Raw genomic sequence first — 20762 nt, 5'->3', positions numbered from 1 at the left:
ACGTGACTAGGTAAGCAATAGGCTGGGAGAAGAGAACTGAATGCATATGCTTGACAAAGGACTCATATCCAGACTATATAAAGAAATCCATGCATTAATAATGAAAAAACAATTTAAAAATGGATAAAATAATTGAACAGGCTCTTCACAAAATAGGAGACCCAAATGGCCAATAAACATATGAAAACATCCTTAGTGCCAGTACTCATCAGGAAAATGCAAAATGAAATTGCAAAAAGAAACCACTACACACACATAACAATGACGGAAATTAAAAGACTGACTAAGCCAACTGTTGACAAGGATATAGAATAACTAGAGCTCTCATTAAAAAAAAAAAAAAAAAGAGCTCTCATACATTGCTGTAAATAGGGTAAATTGGTTTAACCACTTTTCAAAACTACTATATTTGGAAATATCTACTGAAGCTAAGTATAGGTCACAGACTATCCCACAACACAGCAATTTTACTCACAGGTATATATCCAAGAGAAATGAAAGCACATTTCCATCAAAACATTCTATATAAAAAAATGTTCATAGTAGCTTTACTCATTATAGCCCAAAACTGAGAATGATCCATATGTTCATTAACAAGTGAATGGCTAATTAAATTGTGGTATATTCATACAACTGGATATTGTACAATAATAATGCACAACTACTGATATACCCCAAAATATCAATGAATTTCATAGACACATAACCTTAACCATCACAGCCAGTGTTACTCTCACCTTACACCTCGGCATTTGTTACTACCAGACGTACATCATTAATGCACAAAATAGAAGATTTTTTTTTACTATTGTCATAAATGTGAAATGCTGGATAATGAGATAGTCGGTAAGTGAGGAGAAGGTGTAATGGCACTCTCAAACATTGCTGCTGGCTATGTAAGCCATTAAGGTAGCAATTTAGCGATTAATGGCGCAAATGGTTTGGGCTCAGCTGCTAACGAAAAGATTGGTGATTCAAACACACCCAGTGGCATTGTGGAAAACTGCCTGGTGATCTGCTTCAGTAAAGATTACAGCCAAGAAAACCCTACGGAGCTCAGGTGTACCCTGTAATACATGGGGTCATCATAAGTTGGAAGTGACTCAACAGGCAAAGGGTTTAGACCCAGCAATTCCATTTCTAGGAATCTGATACAGGTAGACTCACATGTGAAAAATGCAAAGTTTTTTTTTTTTGCATTATATAAAAAACATAAATGCCCACTGATTGGGGATTGCTTGAATAAATCATGTTACATAGATAAAATGCAATACTGTTTAGCTGTTAAAAAAAAAAGCTTCCAAGATATATTAAGGAAAAAAGGAAGGTGCAGAAGAGTAAAACAGTGATAGTTTTACAAATATGCTCACTAATTCTTTGATACTCTTTCATTCAAGAAAAAAAAAAAAAACAAGAGGTGAGTCTAATTTCTCTTCCCTTGAGTGTGACCAGGACTTAGTGACTTGCTTCAGGTAAACAGAATAAAGCAGAAGTAACAGCATGTGACTTCTGAGACAAGGTCATAAAAAGGTACTGCAGCTTCTACCTTTGTAACTCTTGGTGATGGATCACTCGTGCTGGGGAAAACCAGTTGCCATGTCAAGAGGAGAGGTCCACATGGCGAGAAACTGAGGCCTCCTTCCAACAGTTAGGGAGGAACTAAGCCCTCTAACCAAATAGCTCTGTGAGTGAGTCTTCTTAGAAAAGAATCCTCCAGCTTCAGGAAAGCCTTTAGATAACTGAAACCCTTCCAGTGGCTGACATCTTGGTTGCAACCTGAAGAGAGACCCTGGCCCAAAACTACCCAGCTAAGATACTCCTAGATTCCTGTCCCTCATAAACTGACATAATAAAAAATGTTTGTTGTTTCAAGCCACTAACTTTTGGGGTAATCTGTTATAGGGCAATAGAAACTAATACAGTATGCCATCATTTCTTTTAAAAGTGAAAAAATAAAATTACACATTCTTACATGCTTTTATATGTGAAAATATGAGGATTATTTTTAAAAAAAGGTATACCAATGATCGTAGAGATGGGGAAGGACAGGGGAAGAGATGATAACTGAGTATCTATGTAGATGGGATATAGAAATGAAAGATTTTTAACTGCATACATTTTTACACTTTATGATTTTTGAACCAAGTAAATATATTACCTAGTCAAAAAAAATAAACTTTAAAATGATACTTAAGTAAGTATCCTTTTAATAAAAGCTTATATTATCCTTGGAGATCCGAAAGTTTTTAAACTGTGTACATTGGAGTGGTATGGCAATGAGTCAGGTTTCAATTTGCTATTCAACAATCCGAAGTATTTTTATTTTATAACTTTTACCACATGATAGAACCCTCTATAAACAACATAAACAGATGTGTGTTAGCTTTAGAAGTGGGATGAAAATTCCAGTAGTAATTTGTGTTACTTCTTATAAATTGAAAAATGAACAGTCCCAAATTCAAAAAAAGAGACTTGTTGAACACAAAGTAGAGACAAAATTCAAGGTTTTTCTTTAAATTATTTTAAATAGTTTTAGGTATTTTTATTGCTTGTATTGGAGTTGAACTCTTTTCTAAAAGTGTGAGTATTATATCCTATTTTTAATGGTTCTGATTTCAAATATCATTGAAAGACTAGAAATAAAGCACAAAAAGATTGCTCACTTTAGTCTGTTCTTGCCTCTAAATGTATTTGTGACTGTTGTTAGCTTTAGATTTCTGTTACCTATTGTGTCTGCAATCTATTCTGTAATCTATTAGGATAAATATAGGCCCAACTGGATTTAAAAAATTACTACTTTTCTAAGTCAAGGTAACAAACCATAATGAGATGGATTTTTCAAGGCTCTTATATAAAGCAAGGTTGATCGTATCCATTCCAAAGCAATGTTCACATCTGTGATAGTATGCAATACTATCTCTGCATTTAAATGTTCAATAAGATGTCTATGCAAACTAATAGGAAAAAAAAAATTGCATTAGTAATATACATTTCAATGCCAAAACTTTTTAATTTTTTAACTTCAATAATTTATAATATGCTACTACTTTGATAATCCATAAAATATAACTTTATAATAAAAAATGTAACCGGAAATCTTAAAAGGTGAGTTCAACTTTTCATAAGGTTTGAGATTCTTCTCTACTCTGTTGCTCTAGAAGACAGATCACAAGAGTATCATAATCAAATATATTACTAAAAGGTCCCAGATTGCCTATCACTCTATTACTAACCAAATTTTAAAGATGTGGAGAGATGTGACAATGATATTCCTCTTCTTACATAACAAAGACCCATGCTACTGCATGGTCACTGCTGAATAAAACTACTCTGCTTTTTTTTTTTTCTTTCTTTTTGCTATTAAATTCTTTTGTTATGGATTGAATTGTGTCCCCCAAAATACATATTATAAATCCTAACCTCTATGCCTGTGGTGATAATCCCATTTGGGAATGGGTTGTTTTTGTTGTGTTAGCGAGACAGGATTAGTGTAGGGTGTGTCCTATGTCAAACTCTTTTAATATATAAGAGATCAAACAAGCAACGAAAGAAGCAGAGATGGGAAGAGATATGGCAAGCCACATGAAGTTCACCCAGGAGAAGCAGCTCAGAAGAGACAAGAACCTTCCTCCAGAGCCGACAGAGAAAGTCTTCCCCTCGATCTGGCACCCTGAATTCTAGTATCCTAAACTGTGAGAAAATAAATTTCTGTTTGTTAAAGCCATCCACTTGTGATATTTCTTATAGCAACACTAGACAACTAAGGCAGAATTTTGTACTGAGACATGGGAGTGCTGCTCTAACAAATACCTACAATGTGAAAGTGGTGTTGGAATTGGGTAATGGGTGTAGGCTGGAAGAATTTTAAGGCTCTTAATAGTAAAAACCCGTTTGTCTTGAAGAGACTGTTGGTAGAATTATGGACGTCAAAGGCAAGTCTTGTGAGGGCTCAGAAGGAAGTGAGGAGAGCTACAGGGAACTCTATCGACTTAAGAGCATACATACGGCATGAGCCACAGAATGTTACTAGAAATGTGGACCCTAAATGTTCTTCTGGGATAGCTTTAAAAGAAAATGATGAACATGTGATTGGACAATAAAGGAAGGGTAATGCTGGTGGCGTAGTAGTTAAGTGCTACGGCTGCTACCCAAGAGGTCAGCAGTTCGAATCTGCCAGGCGCTCCTTGGAAACTCTATGGGGTAGTTCTACTCTGTCCTGTAGGGTCACTATGAGTCAGAATCGACTCGATGGCAGTGGTTTTTTTTTTTTAATGCTTTTTATGCAGTGGCAAAGAGCTTGTCTGAATGATGTTCAAATGTTTGGTGGAAGGTAGAACTTGTAAGTCATGAACTTGGATATCTGGCTGAGGAGATCTGTAAACAAGATCTTATAGGGGCCACGTGGTTTCTCCTTGCTACTTATAGTAAAATGTGTGAGAAAAGAGATGAACTTAAAACTGAACTGTACAAAATGCAAACAGAACTTAAAGACTTGGAAAATTCTGTTTACAAACTAAGGACATGTGTCCTAGAATTTTCACCAAGGACGTGGCTACACAACCTTTTGTTAAAGAGATTAGCCTGTGACTGATGGATCTAACCAAATACCACAGCAGAAAACCCATCCACTTAGACTGAAGGGGTCAGAGACAGGATAAAAGGAAAGAAAACTGTCTGCCTCTTGGAATTCTACAGGCAGGAAACAGGCCAGAGGCACTACATCTGTTATCTCCAAAAATAGAACACAGCCATCCCTGGAGCAGCTTGGAGATCAGAAGAACTGTTGGAAGGAGCACAGGAAGCTGTTTCAAAGGGTGGGGCCACAGTCTCCTGGATCTCAAAAGATGGGGCCACAGCCTCCTAGGTTCCAAAGAGCTGGATCTTCACCAACTTGGTTCTGGAGTATGGGGCTACCATTAAGGTGTGCCGGGGGATGGGACCGCTGCCCAAAACTGAACGTGCAGGGCCAACATGCCCAAGGGGCAGAAGAATGGTGCCTGCTAGGGCCGAGGGGACAGGGTGGCTGCTCAGATGTAGTAGGAGAATGGGGCCACCCAAAACTAAGAGAGCAGAGTTGAATCCCAGTGGGCCTGAAAGGCAAAGCTAAAGCCCAGGGCTGAGGGGCCTCTACCCAGAATCCAGTGAGTGTGGCCAACACCCAGAGTTTTGGACTTGCTTGGTGCCCATTATCCCTGCTCTCCCTCATTTGTAATGGAAATGTCTACCTTATGCCTGTTCTGCCACTGGACTTTGGAAACAGAAAACCTGTAAACTAGATTTCATAGGTTCAAAGATGAAGAAGAATTTTGCTCCAGGATGCAATATGCCTAAAATTTCACCCATATTCAATTTAGATGATTCAGAAGATGAGAATTTGGACTCAGAGTTGATTTAAGACTTTTGGGATGATGTGATGGGGTGAATGTGTTTTGCAAGTGGGAAGGACATGAATTTTGGGGGGCTAAAGGGATGAAATGTTATGGATTGAACTGTATCTCCCCAAAATATGTGTTACAAATCCTAACCTTTATGCCTGTGGTTATAATCCCATTTGGGAATGGGTTGTCTTTATTATGTTAATGAGACAGGATTAACGTAGGGTGTATCTTAATTCAATCCCTTTTGAGATATAAAAGAGATTAAACAAGCGGAGATGGGAAAGAGTATGCCAAGCCACATGAAGATCGCCCAGAAACAGAAGCTCAGAAGAGACAAGGGCATTCTTTCAGAGCCGACAAACAGAGAAACTCTTGCCCTGGAGCTGGCACCCTGAATTCTAGCCTCCTACACTGTGAGAAAATAAATTTCTGTTTGTTAAAGCCAACTGCTTGTGTTATTTCTGTTATAGCAAACCTAGATAAATAAGATATCCTTAAGAAGACACAAATGATTCAGTTAGATTTGTTGAAAAGTGTCAAGAAAATATTCTTAGGAAACCCCCAAACCGAATTTTCTTTTAATATTAGTATAAGAAAAAAAAAAAAAAAAAAAGACTGTATTAACATTATCTTTTTGGAATATTTTCTGTATTACCTGCTTTCTACCGTGTCACTACAAGCTAACATCTGAATGTACTTTTCTTTTGTACTTAATCGAGTCATAATAACTGCAGTAGCTGTACTGTCAAACTGAAAAAAACACATAGAGAAATTTAGTAAAGAAGACCACACATTGGTACCAGTTCTCTTCAATAACTCAGAATTTCACTTCATATTAAACAGTTCCCTTGTCTTGAACAACAAATCAAAGAGCCCTAAAAAATGCCTCTGATTTTGAAACGTTATCTGAAAATTTAATTTTAAAACCTTATAAGAGTATACCTATAAATACCTCTTTGGTTTCAGTGTAACATAACTTTGGCAGTGCTAAAATCAAAACCAATTTAGGTAATTGGATAGAACTTGCAAGATTTTGTGTAGTTTACATATAATCTAATTTATCCTATAAAAATAATAAATTCGTATAACATATTTTGAGACTCTTGGAAGAGATATTCTTCCTATATGCTCCCTTAGTACCTACTGAAATAATTCCATTATTCAAGTATTTGTCAAAGCAGGTTATGTTTTCAAATGTGTATGGGTTGATTTTTTTATTGTCATAATAATGCCTGAAGATACCTACTGGCATTTAGTGCCAGGACCCAGGCATGGTATATATTCTGGAATGCACAGTGAAAAACTATTCCATTCAAAATGTCAATAGCATCCACCTTCACAATACAAAGCAAAACAAAACTCAAAACCAAAAAAAGCCTTTTAACAGTTTATCCGTTCATAAGCCCATCCTTTCATCAACCAATAGGAGTTTAGAGGAAGTGGCAGGAGTATGTCTGGTTAATGAGACTTGTTTTACTTCTATTGCTGTTAGATTTTTTCAGTTACCTTTAGTTTTAAATCAAGTCTAACATGAAATGTTAACTTTTTGTTCACCACAAGTACATAAAAGGTTTTTTTGTTTGTTTTAATCGTGCATTTAATATGAGTTACAAAAAGTTTCTGTCACTTACTTGAGGTCGACCAGCTCTACCAATCATCTGTAGAATATCTGTTTCACTGTATTCTTCAAACATTCCTCCAGCATAATGCATTGTAGATTTTATAATTACTAGATGAGCAGGCAAATTTACTCCCATAGCTAAAGTACTGGTAGTAACTGCATTAAATTAAGGAATATTCATTTCAAACCATATAACTTTATTATTTCAGGAAGACATTTTCTTTTTAAGGGTCTCCCCCTCATATTATAAAAGTAATAAAAATCATATATAGGAAATTTAGAAAGGAAGACAAAAAGAACTTTGAAACCTAATACCACATCTTAAAACCAAAAAGCTATTAAATTCTAACTTTTAAATTTGCACTATATTCAGTAACATGATTAAGAAATAAACATTGCCAAAGAGTTTACTGTCACGTGTATATAAATGGGTAGTTGCATAACTTTAGATTCTTGGAAGAAAAGCAGAAATAAGTTAGAGTATTAGAGGTTTTTTTCTCTTAAAATTTTTCCAAAATAAAACACCCACAAGAATACGTTTTACTTACAAAGAACAGGCAGATCTCCAACAGTAAAAGCTCCTTCAACTACTTTTCTATCTGACAGCTCCATACCAGCATGATAATAAGCAACACCATGTATGACAATATCTACAATAGAAATACATAATGTTATTTATTGTTAATATTTCATCAGCAACTGACTTCTTTTATCTGTATCTGAAATGCTATTCAAAAGTTACCTATAAACCTACCTCTCAGTTTTGAATCCCTTATGGAATGTGCACACTTCTGTAGCCTATTTAAAAATATAATAAAATTATTAGGAGTTATTCATCATAATATCAGAATACTCTGAAATAACTTATTAACTAAGTATTTTGAAGGTTAATAAAAGATAATAAAAGATTTTTACAATATTATTAGCTGAAAACTACCTTTAAGAAGTAGGGAATTTCTAACTTTCACATTCAAAAGTCCCTAATTTATAAGCTGTAATATCGAAACTTAAATATGTGTGTATATATATATTTTTTGAACCCATGGAGTAGATGCAATCACTGTGGAATGAGAAAGAATGAACCTCAGATGGAACCCTGAGAATGTCAACATTTAAGAGTTTTAGAAGAGGTGAAAAGGGGACTGAAAATGAGAGCCCAGCAAAGTAGGAAGAAAATCAGTAGAGGATGATCATGAAAGTACAGAGTCCAAAGTTTTTAAAGAAAGCATGAGTTGTCAAATATGTCAGACGTTTCAAAGGTATCAACTAGCAAGAGCAGTTTTAGTGAAAGATGACAACAGATGTTGGATTGAAAGTGAGGAAAGAAAGGAAGACAACAATATAGACCATCTTTCAAGAAAGCTAGCAATGAAATAAACATAGGGTCATAGCTGCACTGAGATTCATTGCCTCATTTAATCTTCAAATTTAGTATTATTTTTATTTTACAGATGAAGAAACTGAGGCTTGGAGAAGTCAAATAACTTGCCCAAGGTTAAGGGACTAATTCAGTTATCTCATGTAGAAGATCCCTAAAAAGTCCTTCTACCTCCAGAACAAAAAATGAAAAAAAATGTACCTCTGTTTCTGTTCCATAGTCATAATAAATTTAGCATCTTTCACAAGAACAGAAGCAGCCTGTTGCACACCTTTCCTTGTTGCACAAAACTGAAAAGGAATTAATAATTTTTGTATTAATCATGTTAAAAACTAAGCATTACTCTAAAAATTAAGCAACGAACACTCCATACCACAAGTGTGGGTTTCTGATCAGAGTATGTTTGTATAACACTGGCGATTTTGTAATTGAGGGTTAAGTCAAACTTAAACTCAGTTTGGTTATTACTGCAGGGAAATCCAAGGACCACTTTTCGAAGTTTCACTGGTCTGTGGCTCTCATCTATTTTCAGATATACAGCAGGTCTCTCACCATCAGAAAGCCATTCTGCAATCTTAAAATAATAGACATATATACATTAAAAAAAATTTAAATAAAGTTGTTTGGCTAAAAATAACCCAATTAGACCACTTTAAAGTCAAGGTATAAATGTATTTAATCAAATAGTTTTTTTTGTATATTACATAGTCCATTAATACTACTCTATTGAAATACTGTTAAATACTATTGATAGCAGTAATTTTAGATTACAATCACTTTTCACTAAGGTAAACTTCAAATTATCGCTGTTGTGTTTTATTTACCTTCTGAGAGTTGAATGTAAAATTAAAACTGATTTTGGCATAGAAATTAAAATTTTCATTATCATTGTAATTTATTTGCTATTTTTCAGAGCTATGCCTGGAAATGACTAACACTTTTTTTGTATTGCCCTATATACTAGCTGGAGAGTAGCAAAGTAATCGTTGGCTTAGGATGGCAAGGGCTGGCAATTTTTAAGCAAAGAACCAACAAACACTTGAGAGATGGCAGGGCCAAAGGCACATTTCACACTCCTTAATTTCTGCAATCTTTACCTTCACATAGCCTGGTTGGTAATCAGGCTCCATACCTTGATACTAAACTGACCATTGCTTTCACAGTAAGAAGATAGATTCACGAATCTCTTATTATACAGAAAGAAAATACTAAAACATTTTCAAGGCTATCTTGGGTTGACTGATGATCATACAAGAATTTACAGTGTGAGAAAGGCAGAAGGCCTGGAAAGAAGATCTTAGTTTAGGGGAAAACAGAGGAAGAGGAGCTGAAGAAAGAGACTGATAAATCTCAATCACGAAAGTAGTGATTGTCACAGAATGAAAGAAAGTTTCAAAAATTAGAGAGTATTGACATACAATAATTGCGTGCAAATCAGTAAGAAAAAGTTTAGTATTCCCATGGGGAAAAAAGGCAGAGGATATGATCTGACAAGTTGCAAAAGAACTTAAAAATAGTTGATAAATATGTTAAAAATATTTCCTTCAGTAGAGATCAAAGAAGTGCAATTTTTAAAATTAAGATACCATTTTAAACAATAAATTTGACAAATATTTTAAAATTACAGTAACAATAATAATATCACTATTATACTATCCAGTGTTAGGATACAGAGAAATGGCTACTTGCAGAAGTGTAAACGAATATAATATTTGTTGAAGGTGGTATGTCCTTAAGAGTTTTATATAACCTTTGAATCAGCTGTTTTAACTAGAAGTTAATCGTAAGGAAATAGTCATGAATGTTTTCAAAGATATATTAATACAGCACTGTTTACAGTAGTAGAAATAGAAAATAATCTTTCATCAGTAGGGGGTCAGATAAATAAATAATGATAAAATCACAAAAATAGTATTGAAAAAGAATATTTAATGGTAATATTTATAGGTGAAATGCAGGTCATAAAAGAATATGTACATTATGATTTCATGAATATACCTGCAAATACATGTACTGGGTTTTTGTTTTGCTGTTTATATATACTTTAAAATGTTCTGTATTTATATTTGAATATATGAAAAAAAAGTTGCCATTTCAAAAACAAGAAAATGATTAATTATGCCAAACTAATGATAAAGACAGTATCATGAATTCAATTATGTCCCCCCAAAAATGTGTGTATCAATTTGGTTGGGCCATGATTCCCAGTATGTCCTCCATTTTGTGATTGTAATTTTATGTTGACGGGATTAGGGGTGGGATTGTAACAGGACCCCTACTCAGGTCACCTTCCTGATCCAAGGTAAAGGGAGTTTCCCTGGGGTGTGGCCTGCACCACCTCTTTTATCTCTCAAGAGATAAAAGGAAAGGGAAGCAAGCAGAGAGTTGGGACCTCATACTACCAAGAAAGCAGCACCAGGAGCAGAGGGCATTCTTTGGACACGGGGTCCCTGTGCCTGAGAAACTCCTCGACAAAGGGAAGGTTGAGGACAAGGACTTTCCTCCAGAGCCAACAGAGAGAGAAAGCCTTCCCCCTAGAGCCAACGCTCTGAATTTGTAATTGTAACCTACTAGACTGTGAGAAAATAATTTTCTCTTTGTTAAAGCCATCCACTTGTATTTCTGGTATAGCAGTAATAGATGACTAAGACAGACAGAAAAATTGCCACTAGATTAAACATGATAGAAGATGTCTGTGAAATCAATTTCTAAGAAGGAACAGGTAAGAACACCATATTATAGTAGGTCAAGTAGTAAATAGGAGTGAGCTAACAGAATGAGACAGTACTGTTTTTCAAGAAGCTTGACTAAAAATTGCTGAAAAAAATTAGGATATATATCTATATATATCCTATATAATTGTATATAATACTATATACAATTATTTCTTTAAATATCTGTTTTCTCCATTAGCCTTGAGATCCTCCTCAAGGGCAGGGTCTAGATGTTTTCATCTTTACATCTATCATTAGTGCTTACCACAACATCAGGCACATGGGTGGTAGGTGGTAATCATCTAAGCAATTACTTTTACTCTCCGCCTTACGTTGATATACAGCTAAAGTAAGCTGGGTATAAGTTTTAAAACTGAAAATGTTATAAGTCAAGTTATTATGAGGTGTCCAAAGCCCATGAAACTTAAGACTTCTAGATATTAACAAGCAACAGACTTCCACTAGTATGTTAGTAATCTTGTGCTGCTATAACAGAAATACCACAAGTAGATGGTTTTAACAAAGAGAAATTTATCTCCTCATAGTAAAGTAGGCTAAAAGTCCAAAATCAGGGCATCAGGTCCAGGGGAAAACATTCTCTCTCTGTCGGCCTTCTCATCAATGTTTCCCTGGACAAAGAGCTTCTTCACGCAGGCACCCTGGGTCCAAAGGACATGCTCTGCTCCCAGTGCTTCTTTCTTGGTGGTATGAGGTCCCCAACTCTCTGCTTCCTTCCCTTTCCTTTTATCTCTTGAGAAATAAAAAGTGGTGCAGGCCCCACTCCAGGGACACTGCCTTCACGTTGGATCAGGGAGGTGGCCTGATTAAGGGTGGTATTACAATCCCACCCCAATCCTCTTAACAGAAAACTACAATCACAAAATGGAGGACAGCCACACATGGCCTAACCAAGTTGATACACAGATTTTTGGGGGGACATAATTTAATCCATGACAACCAAGAATATGTTTTATTAAACTGGATCAACCAAATTTTATGTTAATAATATCCTTTTTTTATGAGATCTAGCCATAATTTTCTATAACACACTTTTCTATTAAATTGATTAGTTGACTGACAGAAAAACATATCATTTTCTCTAAGACCAAATGGCTACATATTTCACAAGTCATAAAAAAACCCTGAGAGATTAAAATTCTCACTTACATCTTCAACATTTGGAATTGTTGCAGATACAGCTACAAATCTCATTGGCATAATAGTGCTGGTGTTTTCTAAAGTCTGAGGTAACGACTGTACAGTTTTCATTCTGCTGACTACAACTTCAAGAATGGGACCACGATTCTCATCTTTCACAATGTGTACCTACGTAAGAAACAATCATTAGCTATAAAACTAAAAATCTATTTAATCAATTAAAATGTAAAATAACATTAACATTCTTCCTTAATAAAATGAGCTTATTTTCTGCTTGAGGAATAAAATAGATGGTTTGGCTGAAAATGTCTTGTTTCTTTCTATCCATCCTACCATCTTTTTATGCTTGTATTTGGAAGTGAATGAAGTGTTCACTACCTCATCAATGAAAAAAAGTCGAACCAGTTGGACCAAAGAGTTGTCTCTCCATTTCCTAGTCATGCTATCCCATTTTTCCTAGAGAGCAAAATGCAAATGATTTACTGTAATAAGGAATAAATATTATTAATATATAAATAAATGTTTAACATAACATGCCACAAATGATAGGCAATATTTTAGTTGACATCTTAAAAGTATCCTAGAAAAAAATTTAAAGATTAAAAATTATTTAAAGGATTCTGACAGTCTTGCAGGTATTTAAAAAACTGTGAGCCTTCATTGTTTTAAAGTTTAACCACAAAATAATATTCACAGTCTTATTACCTATTTCAAGCTCTACCAAGAGAAAAGCTTAGTATATACAAATATACACACACACACATACACATTATATATACCACATAATACTCGAGTAAAGAATACAAGCAATGAATATATAATTACAAACAGTCTAGCATTTAAAAATTATTCATATTCTTTGCTCATTTTTCCTACTTGGTCGTTTGTCTTTTGCTCATTGATCTGCATACCCTGAATACTAGTTCACTAGTTCTTTTTCTATTTTTTGTCTGTTTGTTTTACATTGCAAGTTTCTTCTACTCTGAAATGTCTTTTACATTTGCTTTCTTAGTGAAAAGAAATAGATATTTGCTAATAAATGAAATGAGTAATAAATTATAAATAACACCTACTGGAGTTGTCATAATAATATGGGCATGCTGAATCTCAAAAAGATCATCCATGACGGTATCTCCTGTGAGCTCTTTACAGTTCAGTCCTAGCGGTCCAAATTTTTCTTTCCAGTCATCAAAACGCTGGCTACACAGGGCTTTTATTGGTGCCACTATAACAATTTAAAGTATTTATTTTGAATGTCAATGCAATTTTAAAATTATCTTCACAACTCCTGCTTAATAAAGTTAGGCTAAAAATATCAATATTGTCTAATAGCAATTAATTACAAATTAATAATATAAGCATATTATTTAGAGACACAAAGATAATCATCAAAAGAACTAAAACAGAAATAGAAGTCATTGTCTCTGAGAAGTGTGACTACAAGTGAGGTATGGTAGAAGATTATTGTTTTTCACTATAAGCCCTTTTGTGATAGTCTTTTTTTTTTTTTTTTAACCATGTGCATATATTACTTTGGTGAAAATTATGTTTTTATCTAAGAAATTTGTTTATTTTGACTGTCTTTTAAAAAATAAACATGTAGATGTCAAATTTTCTTTTCAAATATTACTTTTTAATTATAGCTCTGGGAAAATGTGTTTTGAAATTAATTTAACAGGCAAAACCAATTGTGATAGGTCTTTACAAAAAATGTAGGAAAACCCAAATAATAATTCCTATGGATTGCCCTTGAGTTTATTTATTAGTTTTGGTTTGCTGTTTCTTTCATTATTATAATTAATCATCACTTTTACAATATATAAATACTTACTGTAAACAATTTTAATGTTCAACCATGGCAATGGGACTTCCATTAGCAATCTTATTATAGCTAGTTCAAACACTACAGTTTTCCCAGAACCAGTCGGAGCACAAATCACGAAATTCCTATCTGTGTAAAGAAGCTAAAAAAAAATAATAAAATTTAATCAATCGTATAATACGCATAGAATTTCCACACACATTCTCAATTTGTTAGAAAATATGGTTTAGAAAAGTCTCTAAGATTAATAGCTCAAACATTTTTACCTTGAAAATTATTAGTTATAACCTCACTCCAGACCTCACCCCCCAAATATATGTAACACTATTAATAAATTATTACCCTGTTATACTTGTCAAAGTGATATGCTAGACACAGCACAAAATCATACCTTTAACTTCCAGAGAAATTTTTATAAATCTAATAAATACAGTCATGGAAATCACGTGCACTCATTCAACATATATTTTTGAGCACCTATTGTATAACATACCAGTCACTAAGTGTAGCACAGGAGACATAAAGATGAGTGAGATCTAATCTCTAACCTTAGGACACAATTCGGTAAGAAGAGGTAGATAAATAAATATAGTAAAATACTTACATCATCAAAGGCCTTGGACTGTATATAGTTGAAATATGGGAATTCTTTGAAAATACGTCTAAATTTTGCCGCTTAGTATAAGATTAAGGAGTCAATTATTTCAGAATTTTAAAAAATTGGTTACTTTTCATTTAAAAATTCAGTTGACTTAGTATTGACTTTGAAAATATTTAATGATGAGGCTTTAACATTTGTTATTTTGGCATCTTAGGAAGAAAATTAACAGAAATTATTCTAGTCCCCAGTCACATTCCATATTCTGAGAACTTGTCAAGTCCCTATGGTGAAACAAAGGTCATACAAGGTCAACCTGAAAGTTAGATCTGATAGAAGAGATTCAAGCATATATAGGGAATATCAAATCCAAGCTTCCAGTTTATCCTTTCCAGAGTAGTACTTTTTCTTATTCATCTTGACTAAACCACTTGATTTTTATCTCTTCTTTAATGTCCTAAAATTCACTTTTTAACTGAACTTTAGCGGTGGATTTAACTGTGATTAGCAGTATATTGGAAACCCTGGTGGCAAAGTGGTTAAATGCTATAGCTGCTAATCAAAAGGTCGACAGTTCGAATCCACTGGGTGCTCCTTGGAAACCCTATGGGGCAGTTCTACTCTGTCCTGTAGGGTCACTATGAGTCAAAATTGACTCGACGGCAACGGGTTTGGTTTTTTTTTTTTAAATCAGTATATTGGCTCAACAAGAATGATTTGCATCACCCTTCTGTCAAAAAAAATTTTTTTTTTTCTTTTTTCTATCAGAAAGTTCAAAAATATTACTAGATATGAAAAATAGACTGTCCCCTTTCTAAGGTGATAAGTCTATTGCTAGTTTGGGAGGTATTTATACTTACATGATATTCCTCTTAGTCTGAGTCACAATTTGTCAACCACATTCATTAAACCCTAGATGCAGAATATATTTCTGGAAATAGAAAGCTGCAGGAAGCTATAAATAAAGAAGAAAGTGAGTTCCTATAATTGAGGCTGCTAAAATCTATTAGGAGAGATAAGACCTGATATATCTGAGAACACAAATAAACAATTATTTAAGCAATTATATTCATATGAAGACATACATACAGGAACTGATGGATTGCTGGAGTAATAGGAAAGGCAGTATAGTGCACTAATTAAGACCGCACTAACTGTAAGAAGTTTTTTAACTTCTGTTTAAGAGGAGTTTGTGATGGTTAATTTTATCTGTCAATCTGGCTAGGCATGATTCTCAGTGGTTTGACAGATAGTGGACTAGATGCTCTTGTGTGACCTGACGTAACATAACATATTGTAATCACATCCTGTGATGTGATCAACCAATCAGTTAAAAGGGGAGCTTCCTTGAGGGTGTGGTCTGCCTCCAGAATATAAATGGATATTCTGGCAGAGCACTCTCTTTCTTCTGGCACAGTGCTTTCTCTCTCTCTCTCCTGGCAGAGCACTCTCTCTCTCTCAACCCTGCACTATTGTTACTGGACCTCTGGACCTTGGGATGTAAGCCTGTAGAAGTCTCCAGCCTACCAGCTGACCTGCGGATTTGGGACTTGCTAGCCCTCAAAATCTCATGAGCCATTTCCTTGAAGTAAATCTCTCTGTAAACAATTATAAATATGTCTCACTGGTTTTGCTCCTCTACAGAATCCAGTTAAGACAGAAGTTATTAACACAACCTAGCTCATAGTAAATTATATAGTGTTCGACTCAGTGATGTTATGTGTTGTTAATTTTGACTTATAGTGGATGCCATGTGGCAGAGTAGAACTGGCCCATAGGTTTTCTAGGCTGTAATCTTTACAGGAGCAGATGTCAGGTCCTTCACCTACAGAGTTGTTAGATGGGTCTGAACTGCCAACCTTTTAGTTAGCAGCTCAGTGCTTAACCATTGTGTAACCAGGGCTCCTTGATGCAGAGATAATTTTCAATAAATCTCAGCTGGAATTCAAGTTAAAGTCCCTCTTGAAACCACATTAAAATCTCTCCAATGATGTTGTTATGTTGTTGTTAGGTGCCGTCGAGTCGGTTCCGACTCATAGCGACCCTATGCACAACAGAACGAAACACTGCCCGGTCCTGTGCCATCCTTATACAATCGTTGTTATGCTTGAGCTCGTTGTTCCAGCCATCCTGTCAATCCACCTTGTTGACGGTCTTCCTTTTTTCCGCTGACCCTGTACTCTGCCAAGCATGATGTCCTTCTCCAGGGATTCATCCCTCCTGACAACATGTCCAAAGTATGTAAGACACAGTCTCGCCATCTTTGCCTCTAAGGAGTATTCTGGCTGCACTTCTTCCAAGACAGATTTGTTCGTTCTTTTGGCAGTCCATGGTATATTCAATATTCTTCGCCAACACCACAATTCAAAGGCATCAACTCTTCTTCAGTCTTCTTTATTCATTGTCCAGCTTTCACATGCCTATGATGCGATTGAAAATACCATGGCCTGGGTCAGGCGCACGTTAGTCTTCAGGGTGACATCTTTGCTCTTCAACACTTTGAAGAGGTCCTTTGCAGCACATTTGCCCAATGCAATGCATCTTTTGATTTCTTGACTGCTGCTTCCATGGCTGTTGATTGTGCATCCAAGTAAAATGAAATCCTTGACAACTTCAATCTTTTCTCCGTTTATCATCATGTTGCTCATTGGACAAGTTGTGAGGATTTTTGTTTTCTTTATGTTGAGGTGTAATCCATACTGAAGGCTGTGGTCTTTAATCTTCATTAGTAAGTGCTTCAAGTCCTCTTCACTTTCAGCAAGCAAGATTGTATCATCTGCATAACGCAGGTTGTTAATGAGTCTTCCTCCAATCCCGATGCCCTGTTCTTCTTCATATAGTCCAGCTTCTTGTATTATTTGTTCAGCATACAGATTAAATAGGTATGGTGAAAGAATACAACCCTGATGCACACCTTTCCTGACTTTAAACCAATCAGTATCCCCTTGTTCTGTCCGAACAACTGCCTCTTGATCTATGTAAAGGTTCCTCATGAGCACAATTAAGTGTTCTGGAATTCCCATTCTTCCCAGTGTTATCCATAGTTTGTTATGATCCACACAGTCAAATGCCTTTGCATAGTCAATAAAACACAGGTAAACATCCTTCTGGTATTCTCTGCTTTCAGCCAGGATCCATCTGACATCAGCAATGATATCCCTGGTTCCACGTCCTCTTCTGAAACCAGCCTGAATTTCTGGCAGTTCCCTGTAGATATACTGCTGCAGCCATTTTTGAATGATCTTCAGCAGAATTTTGCTTGTGTGTGATATTAATGATATTGTTATATAATTTCCACATTCTGTTAGATCACCTTTCTTGGGAATAGGGATAAATATGGATCTCTTCCAGTCAGTTGGCCAGGAAGCTGTCTTCCATATTTCTTGGCATAGACAAGTGAGCACCTCCAGCGTTGCATCTGTTTGTTGAAACATTTCAATAGGTATTCCATCAATTCCTGGAGCCTTGTTTTTTGCCAATGCCTTCAGAGCAGCTTGGACTTCTTCCTTCAGTACCATCAGTTCCTGATCATATGCCACCTCTTGAAATGGTTGAGTATCAACTAATTCTTTTTGGTATAATGACTCTGTGTACTCCTTCCATCTTCTTTTGATGCTTCCTGCATCGTTTAATATTTTCCCCATGGAATCCTTCACTATTGCAACTCAAGGCTTGAATTTTTTCTTCAGCTCTTTCGGCTTGAGAAATGCCGAGCGTGTTCTTCCCTTTCGGTTTTCCATCTCCAGCTCTTTGCACATGTCATTATAATACCTTACTTTGTCTTCTCGAGCGGCCCTTCGAAATCTCCTGTTCAGTTCTTTTACTTCATCAGTTCTTCCTTTTGCTTTTGCTGCTCGACATTCAAGACCAAGTTTCAGAGTCTCCTCTGGCATCCATCTTGGTCTTTCCTTTCCTCCTGTCTGTTCAGTGACCTCTTGCTTTCTTCATGGATCATGTCCTTGATGTCATTCCACAACTCATCTGGTCTTCAGTCACTAGTGTTCAATGCATCAAATCTATTCTTGAGATGGTCTCTAAATTCAGGTGGAATATACTCAAGGTCATATTTTGGCTCTCATGGACTTGTTCTGATTTTATTCAGTTTCAGCCTGAACTTGCATATGAGCAATTGATGGTCTGTTCCACAGTCGGCCCCTGGCCTTATTCTGTCTGATGATATTGAGCTTTTCCATCGTCTCTTTCCACAGATGTAGTCAATTTGATTTCTGTGTGTTTCATCTGGCGAGGTCCATGTGCATAGTCGCTGTTTATGTTGGTGAAAGAAGGTATTTGCAATGAAGAAGTCGTTGGTCTTGCAAAATTCTATCATTTGATCTCTGGCATTGTTTCTATAACCAAGGCATATTTTCCAACTACTGATCCTTCTTCGTTTCCAACTTTCGCATTCCAATCTCCAGTAATCATCAGTGCATCTTGATCACATGTTCGATCAATTTCAGACTGCAGCAGCTAATAAAAATCTTCTATTTCTTCATCTTTGGCCCTAGTGGTTGGTGCATAAATTTGATTAATAGTCGTATTAACCAGTCTTCCTTGTAGGCATATGGATATTATCGTATCACTGACAGCGCTGTACTTCAGGATAGATCTTGAAATGTTCTTTTTGACAGTGAATGCAACACCATTCCTTTTCGAGTTGTCATTCCCAGCATAGTAGACTATATGACTGTCCGATTCAAAATGGCCAATACCAGTCCATTTCAGCTCACTAATGCCTAAGATATCAATGTTTATGCATTCCATTTCATTTTTGACCATTTCCAATTTTCCTAGATTCATACTTTGTACATTCCAGGTTCCGATTATTAATGGATGTTTGCAGCTTTTTCCTCTCATTTTGATTCGTGCCACACCAGCAAATGAAGGTCCCGAAAGCTTTACCCCATCCACGTCATTAAGGTGGACTCTACTTTGAGGAGGCAGCTCTTCCCCAGTCATCTTTTGAGTGCCTTCCAACCTGGGGAGCTCATCTTCGCTGGCAGCACTACATCAGACAATGTTCTGCCGCTATTCCTAAGGTTTTCACTGGCTAATGCTTTTCAGAAGTAGACTGCTGGGTCCTTCTTCTTAGTCTGTCTTAGTCTGGAAGCTCAGCTGAAGCCTGTTCTCCTTGGGTGGCTCTCCTGGTATCTGAATACCGGTGGCATAGTTTTCAGCATCACAGCAACACACAAGCCCCCACAGTATGACAAACTGACAGACACGTGGGGGTCTCCAATCATAGGGTTTGAAAATCCACCACCCCCAAGCCTCCTACCCTCTTTATCAGTAAGAATCAAGAGATAATCTGAAGCTCAGAGTAAGATTTAGCCTTCACTGACAGCCTAAGAAGTTTCAAGAGAAGAGACCCTCCCTTGTTTCTCTATCCTTTCCTTAAAGTAAAACATCCTCTACTCAGACTTTCTTGCTCCCATATGAAGACATGAGAGCCCTTGACACTTATCCCTCTCTATGTATCCCCCAACATGCACAGCTTCTGCACCAATATCTGCCTTGATTCTACCATACTAATTTCATTTGATGTCCTTTAACTACCATTTATATTAGTCACCACAAACACAAGAAGCCCCAGATTCACAGGTCACTACTCATCTTCTGCTCTATAATCCCCACTTTCTTCACTTGGCCTCTCTAATCTCAGAGGCTGCTTGTTCTCAATTTCTTTTGCTAGTTTCTCTTTTTCCTGACCTCTCAACATTGAACAAACCTAGAGTAGTCTTTGGACATCTTATCTTCTCTCTCTCTTTCCCTGTATATATATACATATATATATATACACTCCTCACTTACGTACTATCTCATTATCTGACATTTTGCATTTACAATAGTAAAAAAATCTAATATTGGACTATTTTGCACATTAACAATGTACATCTGGCAGTAACCATTTCATGAACAGTGAGACACATAGTGCCCACCTATGTATTCCACCTCTCGGGTTCAGAGGACATATGTGTCCCACACAATACTTCCTGATCTGATGTGGTCATCCTCCATTTTTACATAATGCTGATTTTTCATAACAACCTAATCTTTAGAACTTAAGCATGTTGGTAAGTGACGAGTGGGTAT

At 35.9% G+C, this 20762-nt stretch overlaps 1 protein-coding gene across 4 annotated transcripts in view; it reads right to left on the bottom strand.

The window, feature by feature from the left end:
• Nucleotides 1–20762, bottom strand: part of HFM1 (helicase for meiosis 1) — a 141150-nt gene that overhangs the window by 85614 nt on the left and 34774 nt on the right. For 3 of the 4 annotated variants that reach the window (XM_049879827.1, XM_049879828.1, XM_049879829.1), the window contains 9 exons: nt 14676–14746; nt 14081–14213; nt 13323–13474; nt 12628–12705; nt 12259–12417; nt 8751–8951; nt 8579–8667; nt 7754–7797; nt 7548–7649 (listed from right to left, as the gene is read on the bottom strand). In XM_049879827.1, coding sequence (XP_049735784.1) covers nt 7548–7649; nt 7754–7797; nt 8579–8667; nt 8751–8951; nt 12259–12417; nt 12628–12705; nt 13323–13474; nt 14081–14213; nt 14676–14746 — 1029 coding nt within the window. Of the gene's footprint in view, nt 1–2820; nt 2955–6033; nt 6129–7009; nt 7156–7547; nt 7650–7753; nt 7798–8578; nt 8668–8750; nt 8952–12258; nt 12418–12627; nt 12706–13322; nt 13475–14080; nt 14214–14675; nt 14747–20762 lie in introns of all 4 variants that reach the window. The other variant, XM_049879830.1, reaches the window with a different exon arrangement.

Source organism: Elephas maximus, chromosome 3 (genome assembly GCF_024166365.1).
Source record: "Elephas maximus indicus isolate mEleMax1 chromosome 3, mEleMax1 primary haplotype, whole genome shotgun sequence".
Classification (NCBI taxonomy): domain Eukaryota; kingdom Metazoa; phylum Chordata; class Mammalia; order Proboscidea; family Elephantidae; genus Elephas; species Elephas maximus.
Note: the sequence above shows the minus strand (reverse complement) of the source record. Positions and strands in the feature narration are given on the sequence as shown.